The sequence below is a fragment of the Stenella coeruleoalba genome, assembly GCF_951394435.1.
Source record: "Stenella coeruleoalba genome assembly, chromosome: 18".
In the NCBI taxonomy this organism is placed as follows: Eukaryota; Metazoa; Chordata; class Mammalia; order Artiodactyla; family Delphinidae; genus Stenella; species Stenella coeruleoalba.
Window position 1 is genome coordinate 8,948,117 of NC_137164.1, and position 18,069 is coordinate 8,966,185.

General features: G+C 33.5%; 1 protein-coding gene across 7 annotated transcripts in view; it reads left to right on the top strand.

Annotated features, from left to right (window-relative positions):
* The window catches only part of PDS5B (PDS5 cohesin associated factor B), a 194,971-nt gene that overhangs the window by 84,830 nt on the left and 92,072 nt on the right, over positions 1 to 18,069 (top strand). For 6 of the 7 annotated variants that reach the window (XM_079902880.1, XM_079902882.1, XM_079902885.1 and 3 more), the window contains exons 7-10: positions 3,558 to 3,638; positions 8,311 to 8,451; positions 10,638 to 10,753; positions 13,989 to 14,083. In XM_079902880.1, the coding sequence (XP_079759006.1) occupies positions 3,558 to 3,638; positions 8,311 to 8,451; positions 10,638 to 10,753; positions 13,989 to 14,083 (433 nt within the window). Of the gene's footprint in view, positions 1 to 3,557; positions 3,639 to 8,310; positions 8,452 to 9,447; positions 9,556 to 10,637; positions 10,754 to 13,988; positions 14,084 to 18,069 lie in introns of those variants that run through there. The other variant, XM_079902886.1, reaches the window with a different exon arrangement.

An 18,069-nucleotide genomic window follows, 5' to 3' on the forward strand; every position in this document is an offset into this window, starting at 1 on the left:
AGGATTTTAAAACAAAAAACTAACAAGCCTCTAGCATTCATAATTAATCTGTCAAAAGAGTAAATCATGATGGCAGTTATAAGAAATTTAGAAATAATTATTAAAATGATACATATTAAAACCTGTGGGATTCAACTTAAATGTTGTTTTAATCTAACTTTAGTTTTTGTTTTTTTTTTTTGCGGTACGCGGGCCTCTCACTGTTGTGGCCTCTCCTGTTGCGGAGCACAGGCTCCGGATGCACAGGCTCAGCAGCCATGGCTCACGGGCCCAGCCGCTCCGCGGCATGTGGGATCTTCCCGGACCGGGGCACAAACCCGCGTCCCCCGCATCGGCAGGCGGACTCTCAACCACTGCGCCACCAGGGAAGCCCTAATCTAACTTTATAGTTAAAGTGTCCAGTTCAAGAAATTATAAAAGTATCGTTAGAATATACAGTCCGTACAAGAAAGTAAACCATGAAGAACAGAAATGAATGAAATAGAAAACACAGTGACATTTCAGAAAAACCTAAAGTTGGTAATTCAAAAAGTATATTAAATAGGCATACCCTTGGCAGTTTGAATCAGAAAAAGGGAGATGGTATTAATATACAATTTTAGAATGAAATGAGGAACAGCAGGCATTAAAAAGATCAAAAAACAATTCCATGAACAGTATTTTATGCTAACATATTTGGAGTTGGACAAAACAAATTTCTAGAAAATAAAACTTGCCAATTTTTCTCAAGAGAGAAAATCTTGAATAACCTTTAACCAATAAAAGAAATTTAATTGGTTTTAAAAACTATATCCATAAAACAAACAAAAATATTTCCTCCTAAACAACGATGACAGTAATAATAGCAACAGCAGCAGAACTCAAACCAAGTATGAAGGAATTTAAACACATCACCAGGAGATTTCTTTTAATCATTTAAGTGCCGTATAATCATGATATTCAGCAAACTTTTTCAGATTATAGAAGAGGAAGGCATGCTCCACAGTTCACATTATGAGCAGAATATAGTCTTCATAGGGAAAACTAGAGAAAACCAAGTTCAAGAAAGGAGGATAATAGGCTAATTTAATTTATAATACATTCATGTAAATCCAATATAAAATAATAGTGGACACTGTCCAGAATGATATAAAGTAATATTGGTAATGAGCAAATTGGCTAAATTTTAGGAATTCAAAGATGGATTAACATTAAAAATTATTTGTGGAAATTAACAGAACAAAGAGAAAAAATAGTCAATAGATGTATAAGAAAACCATTTGATAAAATTCAGTATAACTTATGATAAAAAATATTATTAGCATATTTGAAATAGAAAGGAACTTCCTTAAATTGATAAGGTTATGTATGATAACTGCACTTAATGGTGAAATGCTGAAGGATTTTCTTTGAAGTTAGGAACATTGTCAAGATGTTACTTCTACTCAGGAAAAAGTCAAGTATGCTATTTCGAATCGGCATTAAACTAGAAGCCTTAAGTTAGTGGAGTAAAACAAGAGAAAAGGTAAAAGGATTAGAAAGAAGAGACAAAACTGAAATTATTTGCAGATGTTATGACTGTCTGTGCAGAAAACACAAAACAATGTACAGATTAGTTTCTAGAACAAATAAGAAAATTCTGCAAAGTTGCTAGATATAAGATCAATATATAAAAATCTGTCAGTATAATTTCAAAAAATTTTTATTTGTATCTTTAACAAAGACTTGAGCTACTTCGAAATTTATTAACAATGTGCATGACCTTAATGTTCAGAGTTATTACAGTTGTTGTTGAATTGTAAGAGACGACTTAAATATGTTGCATGATTTGTTATAATTGTTTATGTGATGGGAAGCTCAGTATCACAATAATTTCATTCCTCTGCATACTAATAGATAACCTAATCAAAATAGAAATTGTGAATGTGTAGTGCGTGTGTATATGTGCATGTGTGTGTAGTTTGACAAATTGGTTTTTGAAGAATAAGAAAGTGGGGACTTATCTTACCTGGTGTTAAGACATTATTTCCATATGTCTCTTTGACTGTAATCAGGCAGTAATAGACAAAGGGACATATGGAAGTAATGGAAAATTTACAAATGGTACATGGTTGTATAGAAACTTGAGAGTGTGAGTATTACAGGGAAGTCATTGGAGGGAATCATGGACTTGAATATCCATATGGAAAATAATATAAGATTCTTATTTCACACCATGCATAAAAATAAATTACGGGCAGAATAAAGATCTAAATCTGAAAAGCAAATCTTTGAAATTTTATTTGAAAATATAAAACAACAAATTAACCTCAATATAGAAAAGAATTTAAAAAATATAGAGAGTGCACAAGCCAAATACGAAAAGATTAATATATTTGGTTATATTAAAATGAAAACTTTTGTATGTCCTAAGATACCATAAGCATTGTAAAAACATAGGTATAGGCTCTAAGATATGTTGTGCATGTAATTGGCAAATGTTTAGTGTATAGAGAAACTCTACAAATAAGAACAAGACAAAACAGCTCATTTGAAAAATGGCAAAGGTAGTATTTATAGAAAATTATTTCTTATATGCACAAGGAGGCATGTATCAATACAAGACAGCTTAATGTCTATGAATAGGAGAATGAGTAAATAAGCTGTAGCATATTATATATGAAAATACTAAACAGCAGTTAGATATTAATGAAATGATACAATACAAAGTGTCAATGCGGATAAATCTAAAAATACGCTGAATGTGAGTTTCAGGATATATACAATTTTCCTGCTGTCTGTAATATGTTTGAACTGGAGTAGTGATTCCATTTCAGATCTTTGGTCATGATTCTTTCCATCATCAAAATCTCTTAGAAACATATATTCTTAAGGTATTGTTTCTTGTACTTTTTTTCTTTTCATACTTGACTATGTTTCTTTGGGTTTTTTTTGGCAGTGCTGCATGGCTTGTGGTTTCTTAGTTCCTTGACCGGGGCTCAAACCCGGGGCCCCGGCAGTGAGAACGCTGAGTCCTAATCACTGGACGGCCAGGGGATTCCCTTGTTATGTTTCTTATATCCTTGGGCTTCCCTATGCTCTGAGATGTGCTTCGGGAAAATCTGCTTTCCCATAGCTGCCCCAAACTCTTTTGTCTTCAGCCACCTGAGGATTCCCCATTTCTGCCCGCACTAGGACCCAGTTCATTCTCTTATGATGTTTTGGTTCTTTTGGTCTTGGAGTGAAATAGCCTGTATTTGTACTCAGCTGAACTGATTTGACTTTACAACTAGCTTTACAGTGACTCAGTATCTCCTTTTCTGTCTAATAAACATTTATTGACCTTTTCTATGTGGTTTACCTTATGCTGTGAGTAAGATATGAAGAGAATATAATTATCCTTGCTTGGAAGGGATCTTAAGATCTACTAGATCAGTTAGTCTTAGGAGAAAAGTGACTTTGCCATCGCCCTTTTATTCAAATTGAATCTTAAACAGTTTTCTCATTCATTGATTTAACAGTAGCTTTTTGAATACAGGTAATATTTCCTTTTTCATATTTAGTGGTGTATAATATAGATACTATTTTTTTTCCTTCAGAATTTAAACAAGCAAGCATATGATTTGGCAAAGGCTTTACTGAAGAGGACAGCTCAAGCTATTGAACCATATATTACCAATGTAAGTTTTACTTGTCCAATTGGTTGTCAGAAAGATTAGCCAAAATTTTAAACACTGCTAGAAGCAGAATTTCGGCAAGTGATACATACTTTAACATTTCGTATTGTTTTAATAATTAAGTGTATTTTCTTTCTCCTTATTTAAAATTATTATTGGTTAATACTTTCTAGAAAATTAGCTCTCATATTTGTTCATTCATTTCTCTCTTTCAAATTGCCTAGGAACTAAAACAGTTTTTAGTTTGGTTAGCAAGATATACTGTTTCTGTTCTTGGAAATGGAGTTAAATGTAATTAGATAAATCTTATGGAACTTATCATTATTCAGAGAAGTTGCTTACAGCTTTTTGGAAATTAAATTGATTTGTATAAGAAGAAGATATGAACTAGTATCAAGACATAAAAATTGAAGGCAAGTATGAATAACAGCGGTGTGGTGAAAGTTGCCTATCTTGCTCTCCCTGGGGTAGATTCCATATAAATCTACCTTTTCTGAGAAGGGGGAAGAATTGCAATGAAATGAGCCCTTTCATTATCATCTCAAATCTACTTATTTATGGTTAACGATCTTCTATTTATTTTCAGGAGAAATGTATTTTATCTGATAGATTCACTGATAGAAACTTATTATAAGTTTTAATCTTTCCCCCATAGTTCTGTTGAGTTGCACAACTCTAGGTGGCACCATTCACATTGTTTTCCATGTGAATGGTACCTACTGGAACAAATCTAGAATGCAGTCTTGATGTTGGCCTCTGGAATTGTGTAGCTGGTCTGTCTCTCCACCTGCTTTCCAGTTTTACCCACATCTAAACGTGTAAATCTGTCTTCTTGAAAAAAGTGAGAAAGAAAGCCTTTTATAATTACTTATGTACTTAATTTTCCTGAAGTTTATTGGAGAATTTTTCTTGAAGAAATACAAAATTTAGTATATAAAAATACATCATGAAACGATGTACTTTGAAAATTAACATACTTTATGGAACAATACTATGGTAAATTCCAGTTTTTGTTACTGGCTTATGACCTTAAATAGTTGTGAGCACATGATGATTTGGAAAAATGTATTTAATTTGTAAAGAAATTGTTTTGGAGGGTGGACTTTCAGAATCTGCAGAATTAAATTGTGTAACCTGTCTTAATAGCTCCAGTCAGATTGCCAGGGAATTCTAAATATTGATTTCTGCAAGTTTTGTGAGTCTTGGGTATTGGCTGCAGTAAATTGGTTAGATTGAGTGGATTGAGTTCTTTCTGTTATGACATAATGGCACTTGAAATCTGTAGAACCAGATTTAAGCATTCTGTTATTAAGTGCCCCTTCCCTTTTCCTTTGCTTCAAGTGCCTGTGAATGACTGTTTCTGCGGCCATTAGATACACTTAGGTGAGCTCCTCCTGGTGGTCATTTATTTAAGTTGATATTGCTGAGCCAGATGTTTTTTAGGGGAACACTTACCTTTTTCTGATGCCTTTTTCTGGCATAAAAATAAGAAATTAACACTATACTACGTTGATATATTTTCTAGGATTGGGAAAATAAATATTTGATTGGGTAATAAAAGAAAAAAAATCAAGATAGAATGAGGTGATTAGGTTCATTATACTATTCTCTCAACATCGGTGTATGTTTGAAAGTATTTATAATAAAAATTAAAAGAAAGATAGAAGGATGAAGGAAATACTTTTAGCATTCCCAGGTAAATCAAGGTAAAAACATTTCACTGTCACTTAAACCTCATGTTAATTTCCTGCCTTACCTACAGAAATAGACAGCCCCATCCATACTTGGTTATGTCTTTATCAGAAGCTGGGGCTGGGGGCAAGAGGCAAAGGATTAGTAGAATAGTCTGAGCACACTTTCAGTTATATATTTATTTATTCCCATTACTTTGTCATTATTTTCTTATCTCTCTCTGTTTTCCCTATTTTCTTGTCCCTTGACTTATTTGAGAGTTAGCTAAGAAGTCATTAAGAATTGCTTTTTTTCCCTCCTCTTCTCCCTTATAAATCTACAGTTACATGTAAAATACTTTATGGTGAGCTTAATTCCTTGTGGGATTTTAGTACAGTGTAAAACTCATTCTCAGCCTTTTTGCATTTGTACATGTAATAGCCATTATTCATATATCTTCCTAGTAGAGAATTAGCAAGCAGAAATAGAGGTAGGATGTCAAGGTAATAATAACCCCACTTCTATCTCTTTTTTACTTGTGTCTTTTTTCAGTCTCATGCATATAGACACATTCAAGTTTCCTCTTTATATACAATGTTGTTTACATATATAGAACTTAAGAAGTCACTGTGGCGTTATAGATTACTTTTTTTTTTTTTTGCGGTGTTGGGGCCTCTCACTGTTGTGGCCTCTCCCGTTGCGGAGCACAGGCTCTGGACGCGCAGGCTCAGCGGCCATGGCTCACGGGCCCAGCCGCTCCGCGGCATGTGGGATCTTCCCGGACCGGGGCACAAACCCGTGTCCCCTGCATCGGCAGGCGGACTTTCAACCACTGCGCCACCAGGGAAGCCCTAGATTACTTTTTAAAATAAATTTTTTTGTAACTTGACAACTCATGAAACTAAAGTGTGTGTGTGTGTGTGTGTGTGTCTATATATATATATATATATATATAGACACACACACATATATATATATATATATATATAAAAGGTACAACAGTATCAAAATGAAAAGTATATAGTGACAATTCAAAAAATATCCTACATGGATCACTTCTTGGTAATGTTGTTATTTTTTACCAGATCTTTTTAATCACAAGTTTTAGGGGATAGCACAAAAGTATTTTGTTGGATTGAAAAAATGTATCAAGCTTGTCTTGATGTAGGTAAAATTTGGTTAATTTGCTTAATCTCACTTAGCCTTAGTTATTGGAGTTAATAATGCTTGGGTTGATGGTAGAGAATGTGTTAACTGATGTGAAAGCACTTTTGTAATTAAAATTGATCATTTAAATCTAAGGTAGAATTTCTTATCGACCTTTAACTTACTCCTCTTACTCTTTTCATTAGGAGGCAGTTGTTATAATTTAATTTGTTATGTGAAAATTAGTTACCATTTGTAAGTAAAAGACTAATGTTTTTTGGTAGGAAATACTTTATTCAAATCTATATCTGCTTCTTCACTGAATTGCATACCCTCAGGAAGGTTGTTTCACCTATAGTTGTATTATAGTACCTGTTACATATCATTCATTCATTTATTGAATCTATTTTGGATACCTCTGTCAGGCAGTGTATCAGTTTCTTGTTATACAGTGAAGACTGATTTGGAGATAGATGGAGATTATAAGTGTCAAATAAATGTTTTTGATGGAATTTGTAGGACATTACACTGGGTTTTTGTTGTTGTTGTTGTTTTGTTTTTTCCCATTTTCAAATGAGTTTTCCCCAGACTGATAGAAGAAGAGGATGGTTTGATCACCAAGATGGCCAGATTGGAAAGGATTATTTTCTGTTAAGAAAGGTAGATTTATCATTTTTAAACAGGAGAAATTTTTCAAATGGAAACAACGAAGCCACTTTATCTTCAACTTGAATGAGAATTTAACCTTTGGTGTCATGAAATTCTTTTCCCACAAAATTGATGAACATGGAAGACAGACAAGTTATTTTTAAAACCAATAAAGAAAGAATAGTAGAATAGAATTTTTTTCTTTTTATCCCTTCATGGCTAGGTGGTTGGTACAGGTTCATAGATCTAAAAAACTTAAGAACAACACAGGAACTAAAAGTAATCAGAGGAGACATTGAAATGTATAGTCCTGACTGTACTTTCCAGATAGAAAACCTGATTAAGCCAAGTTGTTTATTAACTGTCACAGAAAGAAGAGATCAGGGCAGCTTGTGTGGTGTAAAGAATCCTTAATTCCTTCTTCAAGGAGATAAAAGATACTGTGGAGAATATGTGGGATATGCTCCGGGTTAATTTTTTACATATTTGGAAGACTTTAAATAGAAAGGAACTTGATCATTATGCCATGTATTTTTACCATTTTCAGTAGTAATATGATGAATGAATGTGCAAACTAGTTAGTGCTGGCTGCTTATAGAAAAAAATTGTTCACATTTGGATTTTCCTTGTGTTTGTATGTGCTTTTAATTGGACTTTAATTAGTGCTATAAACTTTGTATGTATATATACATTATCAGAATATAAAAGAAGACAAAGTATTAGAAAGATATTGTTTTGCCTTGTAAATATAAAATTGCGTATTTTAAAAATGGAATTGGTTTCTACTATGAAGGTGTAAGGCTTTGTCTTCCATACTGTTGTCTCCCATACTGCTGTGGTGAACAAAATGTGATCCCTTGCCCTTAAGAAATTTATCTAGTAGAGAAACTAAGACATGTGTACAAATAACTGTAATATAGGATAAAATATGGTAAGTACCATAATGTGGAATAAAGTGTATTTGGTAGGTAGGGTATTTATTGATATGCTAATTGATGAGTCAGTACAAATTGCTTGTCTTTTAATATGTATGAGGTGAATTCCATGTTTTATGTAGCCAGTAGTGATTTCCCACCTTCTTAGAAAATGTTTTAGTATGCCTGTTTTGACTCTGTATAGAACGATAATGAACTTAATTGAATAATAAAATTTCAGAAAATTCACTTTATCTATGTTGTTTCTATTAATGATAAATTTTCTTTCTCAAAAGTTTTTTAATCAGGTTCTGATGCTTGGGAAAACATCTATCAGCGATTTGTCAGAGCATGTCTTTGACTTAATTTTGGAGCTCTATAATATTGACAGTCATTTGCTGCTCTCAGTTTTACCCCAGCTTGAATTTAAATTGAAGGTAACTATTCTAAAAATAATATGGTTTTATCAACCAGATTAGCAAAGCACATTATTTGTGGATTTTTAATCCTTATAGTGGTTTTAACTGAATGTTACCCATGTGGTGGTATTACTGTTATTTATTTACATGTTTGTGCCTTGCATATTTGTGTATCTCCAGTGCCTGGCATGGTGCCTAGCAGATAAAATCTGATGAATTAATGGTTAGCAGAATGATATTTTCCTTCAGATGTTTTCCAGATAAATTCTGGGTTGTGACTAACTTTTGAGGTCATGGGTATACATCAAACTTTTACATTTTTAAGGCATAGTTTATAGTGGTTCCCAAGACCCCTTGATGTGCCATAAAAATAGTTTAGGATCTGTTATCCACATAGGGTGAAATATTTTCCCTTTATGAATATTATCTTGTACTTGCCTAGCCTATCTTGAAAGCTCCTTTGCTTTTCACATGGCTTTCTGGAATCTTTCGGTAACGTCCTTATTGCCTTGCCATTAAATTATGCCATAAAATTGAGTTTCATTTGCAGATTTGGGGCATGTTTTCTCTTTCAAATTATTACATAAAGATTAAATAAATCTGGTTATAATTAATACTGTTTGATGAACCCCACTGTACCACCCAGAAAAGTTTTTAAATGATTTCTGTGTTGTATTTCTTGTTTCTAAAAATTTGAATTTGTCTCTTTGAAAACTACAAAATAAACAGTTTATGTTGGTAGTGTAAATACCCCCAAAATGCAGCAAATAATTATTCTCATTTTATGCTGGGGCATATTTCTGGTGTATTTCTCAAGTGAAACATTTGATTCACTGGCCTTCCTCTACCCCCTTTTTTCATGTAGTTAGCAATTTTGATGGGCAAAAGGCAGTCATACCTTTAATTATTTGTTGCTTTGATTTTCTCTAATAAAAATATTGAATACTGTAAGAAATACAAAAATAAGAATTATCATCCCTGCTTTCAGCAAATTTAACATCTATTATGGGAGGAAGAGGAAAAAATCCATATCTAATAAGAGGCCAAATATTATAAGTATCATAAAAGATACAGACAGCATACAATTGAAGCAAAGGAAACAGCATGCAGAATCATATAGAGGTAGGAAGGTGCTGGGTGAATTTGCAGAACACAAAGAATTACAGTTGCATGGTAGCATAAAGTAAGTTTAAATCATTCCTGGCTGCCCATTAGAATCTTCATCTGTGGAGCCTTAATAAACAAACAGATGTCCAGGCATTAACCCAGATCAGAATTTCTGGCAGTGGAGTCCAGACACGAGTTTTTGTTTGTTTGTTTGTTGTTTCTTAAAAGCCTTATAGGTCATTCTAACGTGCAGCCAGGGTTAAAACGTACTTTTTTAGAGGAATAATCAAATAATAGAGATGAGTCGGGTCATATCATGGGGGCTTTAAATGCTGGGCTTTGGCATTGGTTTAAAATTTAAAAGATCTGTACAGTGCCATCCAAGTACCTTGAATATTAGTGCTTTTAACAATCTCTGTCACATTTTGTGTTCAAGTCTAGTATTGTAGCTGGCTCATTCATTTAAATATTGTCATTTGTTGGAGGTACCAAAAGCAGTAATAAAATTTGAGTTCTCATCCCCAGAGTACCCATTTTCTATATAAAGTGGAAACTTTAGTTTTTGCATGTGTAAGGCTTCCTCATGTCGTTGAACTGCATTATGAATCTGGTGTATGTAGATGAACGGACTCTCCTGTTGGGAGATTTAGTGCATATTTATTTCTACAAAGGGCTTAACAAGTACCTTCATACATAAGTCTCTGTTTACTGTAGGACTGGCCTCTATCAGTGTCTATTCTTAAAGACCACAAATAGTTTTTCAAGGGTCCCAAGTAGGTTTGATGCAAGTTAGTTTTTGATTTTGATTTTGAATGGAAACAAGCCTCAGTTGTAGGAGAGGCCACTAAATTTTAATCAGACTTTGGGATGAATTTTCATGTAGGAGAGTACTCCTTTAATGTAATTTGAAATGATTAGAATATTTAAGGTAACATTTAATTTTATGAAAAATATATTAAACATTTTTATGTATAATTTTTCAGCTGAAGTTAATAAAAAGTTTTCTGTGGAATTGGAGATTAAGGGAAATCAGGGGAAAAATTATTCTCAGTATATCTACCTCATGGTTTTAAAGCTGTGGTTGTGTTTTGTTTTAGAGCAATGATAATGAGGAACGCCTTCAAGTTGTTAAACTACTGGCAAAAATGTTTGGGGCAAAGGATTCAGAATTGGCTTCTCAAAACAAACCACTTTGGCAGTGTTACTTGGGCAGGTATATGATTTTGGTGTCCTGTTTAACAGTAATATGTGTTTATATCTACTTACTATTTTAAAACAGCACCCACATTTAAGATTGTTTTCTGAAATCATAAAAATGAGGGGTTTTATATTTTGAAATTCTTGAATGCTAATGGTGATTGGCCATATTTACAGTTTCCCCTTCTTATTTTGTCTTCATTAATTTTTAAAAGATGATACATTTAAAAAACTATCTCACAAAGTATTATAATCATGAAATTGAAGTGTATTGTTACATAGCAGTGATTGATTAATTCCAACCAGAAATACATCATGGTGAGATACAGCCTCTCCACAAAGAAATTATATTTAATTAGATTATTTGGAGACATTGTAAAGATAAAAGGGTATCCATAGAATGAATAAATAAATGATTATGTATATTCCTCCTACTAACCTCCTTTCTACGTTTCTTATGATAATGAGGAAATGATAACCTGGGCTTCTTATATGCTTTTAATGATCCACAAACCTCCTGAAATCGGTTGCAAAATTTTGAATGTGTTTCTATATTTTTTCTGTGAGAGGGGTTTATTTTATTACTTTTCTAAAGATACCCCGACCTTGAATATGTTAAAACCACTTCCAAGTGCCCTGGCTGAAACCTACTTTGACCCTGAGGATAGAGGAGGATTTTTTCTCCCTTTTATAATTATGCTTATAACAAATCATGCAATTAAGTTGTAAATAAACAAGTAAATAGGATTGAGATTCTTACTCTGTTTTCTTTGTATTGAAATATTTGCATTGTCATCACCACTTTTCTTTCCATTTTGTTACCAGAACTATCAATGATTATGATAAAGATAATCTCTTCTGGTCTTGTTTTTCTAATTTGTCAAATCATATAAGCCTTTATATGTTAAGCCCTAAATTCTTACTCTGTTTTCTTATCTCTTATGTAGCTCAATAATAATATTTAACAAGGTGTGTTAAACTAATAAATATTAAACCATTGTCATTCTGAGTGTGATTTCTAGACTTTTTCCCCTTAAATACAATGAGCAAGAGGGCAAAATAGTTTGTTTAATTAAACTGTGCAACTAAAATCAAAATCTGTTTTATTTAATGTGCTAAAACAAATACAGTTTTACATATAGACATTTAATATATCTTTAAATCAGGACTTGGATTAGCCAGACTTTGTAGGATTTTAGGAGGAAAAATTCTAATTTAAACTTTTTACCTTTTGATTACATTGTAATTTTTCCTTCTTTTATTAATGACATAAAACTTGCACATTATTACCAATTTTAGGGAGCTAGAGTATTTTTTTAAAGATGTCTTTTAATGGTTATTTGGTACATGTTTAGTTGAGAAAGGTTAAAGTGTATAGGGATTGAGTACTTGGGTTCAGAACACTCAGGAAACTATATGAGACCAGAGACTAGATTTTTTTTTTTTTGCGGTACGCGGGCCTCTCACTGTTGTGGCCTCTCCCGTTGCGGAGCACAGGCTCCGGACGCGCAGGCTCAGCGGCCATGGCTCACGGGCCCAGCCGCTCCGCAGCATGTGGGATCTTCCCGGACCGGGGCACGGGGGCACGAACCCGTGTCCCCTGCATCAGCAGGCAGACTCTCAACCACTGCGCCACCAGGGAAACCCCAGAGACTAGATTTTATAGACTAGATTTTTTTGAGTGTACTTCATAAAGCAGTTTGTTTCCTAATAATAATCTTTTATGAGTAATTTGTTGCTCCTTCAGAAGACTTTTTTTCTTTTTGATGCTAAATTTTGTTTCTTATGGTATTAGGTGATACAAGATTTGGAGACTTTTTGGTCTTCGAGAACTAAGACATGAAAATGTCAAATGGAAAATTCTTGCTTCACTTTAACGTTCTTATTGTTACTTAAGATTTAAAAAAAAAACCACTGCTTTGTAGTCCACAATGAACTTATGTGTATAGGCTTTGAACATCAATGGTTTAGAGACAACTAGGCATCATGTGCTTCCTGGTGGAGGAACACAATGCCATTATCAAGTAGTCTTGCTAAAAAATGAACCTGAATATGATCAAGTCTAGAGACCTGATTCCTAATGTGCAGGATTTAGGAGAGAGGGGAACCTGTTAATTGACATCAGAATGATAAAATTATCAAAATCTAAACTGTGGAAAAACACTACACACACAAACACAAAACAGTTGCTTCACCAGATTACAAAGGAAAAGAAAAAGATAGAGAGGGAAAAAATATGAGTAAAAGATACTTAAATGACTTATCAATGAAAGAGTTTTAACTTTTTAGAGATACATACTAAGGTATTTACATATACATGTAAAAATTTGCTTTGATATTAGTGGAAATAATTATGATAGATAGGAGTAATTTCGGCACAATTTTAGAGTCATATAAAGTAATACAGGGTTTAGTGCAAGATCTACCAAACATTTGTGAATGTTCTGTATTTAAGAAAGAATAATTTGAGGAAAAGCTTTCTTTTCAGTGTGGGATTTAATAATGTATATGTGTATTATGTATACACAATATACTTGCATAAACAGATACATTTGAAATTATAGGGCTTCCCTGGTGGCACAGTGGTTAAGAATCCGCCTGCCAGTGCAGGGGACACAGGTTTGAGCCCTGGTCCGGGAAGATCCTACATGCTGCGGAGAAACTAAGCCATACGCCACAACTACTAAGCCTGTGCTCTAGAGCCTGCGAGCCACAACTACTGAGCTTGCATGCCACAATTACGGAAGCCCGCATGCCTAGAGCCCATCTCCACAACAAGAGAAGGCACCGCAATAAGAAGCCTGCGCTCCACAATGAAGGAGTAGCCCCTGCTCGCCTGAGCTAGAGAAAGTCTGCGCGCAGCAGCAAAGACCCAACACAGCCAAAAATAATAATAAATAAAGTAAAATAAATAAATTTATATATAACAAAAAAGAAAGTATACTATTTATAGGAAAAATTTTGTCATTCCAGTTCTTGTATTTGAGCCAATTGTGTACTGTTTAAACATCCTCATTAAAAGTACATAGTTCTCACAGGAGATTGACCTAGTTTAATATAGAGGTTCCAAAGCATTCTTACATACATAGTATATCAAAAACTTTTTTAAAATAGTCTGGTTCTGCTTTGAATTATCCTGTATAAATTGTTTTTTCTTTTAATTAGAGAAATAAATATAAAGTAAGTGCAGGATAAACACTTATCTCTCTCTCTTATTTTAAAGATTACTCTGTGACTTTATATTTTATCAGGTTTAATGATATCCATGTACCAATCCGCCTGGAATGTGTGAAATTTGCTAGCCATTGTCTCATGAACCATCCTGATTTAGCAAAGGACTTAACAGGTACTGTATACCCATAATGGCAAATATTCCTAGATGCTCTTTGGTGAAAAAAATTGGTTTTATATATAGGAAAAAAAACCTTTTTATTTTTGGTTGTTTTTTGTGATGATTCTCAGTGAAGTCTTCTTGTTTCAGTTCATCATCATGGTGAAGCTACAGTTTTTACCTCCTAGTACCTACATAGGCTAGAAGCACTTACATAAAAAGTAGCATTATCAGAGACAATATTGGTTTCTTAATTTAAGAACAATTCTACAAGTATTTCAGGCATTTGGATTTGAACAGGTCTTGACTTTGAATAGATTATGGAACTTCAGTCGTCTTTAATATTTTGAGAACTTAGGTGAGAGTCATTAATTTATGAACTAATTTAACCATGCTTAATGGAGGTAACTTTTCTGAAATCTGTATATTGATGAGGTATTTCAGAACTTTGCATTTTTATAGTAATGAGAATACTGTGTATCTGACTGTTGCTGCTCTGTTAAGGTTTTTAAAGTTATGAAATAGTTCAGAGAATACGGATGAATACAGCAGCCACTGTCTTCCTCAGAAATGTTAGCATTTTGATGTTAGCTTAGGAGTTTAAAAAAAGAGTTTAAACTTAGGAGTTTAAAAATGTTAGCTTAGGAGTTTAAAAAAAGAAAGTAAATTGTAGATACAGTTGAAATGCTGTTCACAACTCCTCTCATTCCTACTTCTGTAGAGGGTAACCTCTCTATTAAATTTGTTGTGCATTCTGTTCATGTTTTTCTATCTATGTCACATGTGTATCTGTACATAAGTTATATATAGTATTCTTATGTGATTTGAAAATTTTATTGAAATAATTTGAATTTGATATAGTTGAACTTATTCCCACTATCTTATTTTGTGTTTTCTATTTTGCATGCCTATTCTTTGCTTCTTTTATTTCTGTTTTTCTTCTCTTCTGCCCAACTGATTAGTTTTCTTCTCATTTTTCCTTTTTTATCCATATGGGCTTGGAAGTTACATTCTCCTTCATGCTTTTACTGCATAGTTGATTAATAAAGTCTGAAATTAATCAGAACACTAGCTTCTTTCTGAGCAATCCAGGACCCTTGAATGGTTTACCCCTGAGCACTACCTTCCCATCTTTCATATTATTGCTTGTTATTATTTAGTTATTTACTCTTTTTAAAATTTTACCAACTTGTACATTTTAAACTGCTTTTTCTGGGAGATATCCTGCTTGGAGAACCCTCTGTCTACCTGCTGACACCTGAACTTGGACTGCTCGCTGTGTGTGAGCTTCTGATTTATAGCATTCATCTTAAGATGATTTGTTCTTCCTCTCTCTTTTGCCTTCCCCCTCTCCTTCCCTTCTTTTCTCCCCCCTTCTGTGTGACCCTGAGTGTGTGTGTGCGCGTGCGTGCATGGGTGTGTCTGTGTATGTCTGTCTGTTTCTTCCTTTTCTCTTCCTCCTTCTCTTTTATCCTGGATGTTTCTTTTACTCTGGAGCACCCTTTTCTTGTGTTATGGGTACAGTATTCTCTGAGAATACTAATGATAGTATTTTGGAGTTTTCGTTTTCTTAAAAATGTCTGTTTCACCCACTTGTTTTTCCCACTTTTTATTTGCTTTTGTCTGTATTTTCCATGTTAGAGGCTTTCCTCAAATGCTTGGCAATCCATGGCTGTCGGCTTTTATTAAGAGTGGGGGACTAAATTAAAAGCTGTTCAGAAAGCCCTGAGCGTATGGATGGGATTGTTCACTCTGAACTTCACTGTAGGGTGATCAGGGTGGGTTGTTTGTTGGAAAACCTTTAGTTTAGATACTTTCTCTTTGGCTATTCAGATTTCCCAGAAAAGAGTATCCTACCAGGAGTTTAATTTTAATTGCTTGTGTCTTTGGGACACCAAGTATTATTACTTTATTTTTTATTATAGAGTGGTATTTCATTGTATGAATACACCATAATTTGCTTATATCCATTTTTTTTCTTTTGATGGATATCTGGGTTGTTTTTGGTCTGGGGTGATTATGATTAAGATTACAGTGAGTATTCTTGTATAAGTGTTCCTGTGGATTTATGTTTTTATTTCTCTTTGGAACTACTTAGGAGTAAAATTGCTGGTCATAGGGTAAATGTATGTTTAACTTTATAAGAAATGACCAAGTTCTTCATAGTAGTTATACTATTTCCCACTTGCACCAGAAATGTTTGAGGGTGCAGTTGTTCAGCATCCTTGCCAACATTTTGTATGGTCAGTCTTTTTGGTTTTAGCCATTCTCATAGGTCTTGATGTTTGTTGTGATTTTAATTTGCATTCTCCTGATGACTAATGAGATTAGTCATCTTTTTATGTGCATATTGATACATATGTTCTTTTATGAAGTATCTGTTTAAATTTTAAACCCATTCTTTTTTAATTGGCTTGTTCGTCTTTTTTTTTCTTGTTGATTTGTAGTAGTTCTGTACATAGTCTCTATCTTTTTAAAGTATTTTTTCCATAGTCAGAACTTCAGTGCATTGTTTACTCTTGGCTAAATAATAGATATTTTGTTTTTTTATAGCTGTCTGAAATATACTTTAGATGTGAATAATTTCACCAATAACCTTTTTAGTCCTTCTCATTGTTTTGAATGTTTTGCTTTATCAAAGGATAGTGTACAGTTTCATATTTTATGAAACATTTATCTTGTTATGTATTTCCTAGTCTCTAGCCTCCTGGCACATTTTAATTTTTAGGGTTGGCTAAAAGACAGATTTGAAAAATCTAGGGGTCTAACTATTAATGCAGATTTTCAACCACTCCATTCCATGTTTTCAGCTGCTGTCTTCATCTCTGCCTTTCTCATTGCTTGGTACCTTGAATTTCAGGGTTCTTCTACCCTGGAAATGAGCTTGTCTATGGCTTTTCTTTCCCTTTTAGGTTTCATCCTTCTCTTTTGTCTCTGGGCATTTACCAGTCATCCATCTGCCAAAATTTTGGTGAGAAATCTCTTCTGCCATGATCTCTTCTCTTGTTACTTGTCCCTTTTAAAAGACATTTTCTGAGGGTTTCAGGAGTGAGCTGAAATAAATATGTTAAAAACATACATTTATCTTCTTTTCTCCATAGTGTGTTTGTGAGCTTCATCCTGTGCCTTCAGCCAAGTTTTGAGGGACGTAGCCATATTGGGAAGAGTATTGTTAGATGCTGCATCATGCTAACTGTTGAGAATTTCTTCTTTGTCCTGTTTTCTCTTCCTCTGCACAGTTAATATCTATAAGTTAATAGCTCTTGTGTATACCTGTTTAATATGAATGATTTGTTTTAGTGAAATGAGGATGTATCTGAAAATTGATGGTGTGTCATTGGTTTTTCCATTTTTTAGTGACACCTGAAATAATAATACATATTACATTTGAAACAAGTGTAGCGAAAGATAAAAACTCCTGTCTTTATCTTGAGGGGTAAATGAATTTGAGATATATTTAGCATGGGGCATTTGAAATCAATACTAAAAATAACCTTGTTTTCTGTGATACATAAAATAATATTTCCATTTCTTCAGAAGTTTTTTAGCGACATATTGTCTTAAACACTTTTTGAAATAGTTCCTGTTAGTAGAGAATGCTCAAGGTGGAGGGGCTTAGGACCTGGGCATTGATTTTATGAGCTTTTGCATTATATTGTTAACTGTTAATTTATTGAGCAGTAAATCCATTCACAATCATAAGCTCTGTTTGTTGTTTATAGACATGGCTATGTATGTTACTCCAGATCCAAACAACGAAATTTTATCTTACTGGTCATATAATTAAAAAGCTGAATAATAATTTATGTTCACTTGTGGTACCTCTTCTTTAAACCTAATATATCATTACTGAAGATTGTTAATTTTTTCTTTCAGCTTTCTCAGTGCCAGATCTGAACTTCCATGTTTTTGACTTTAAGATTCTCTTCTAGTCACTTGTAATTGTTAAGTGTTTCATTTCTTCTGTCTTTCCTTTGGCCTTCCTTTTAGTTCAGTAAAAC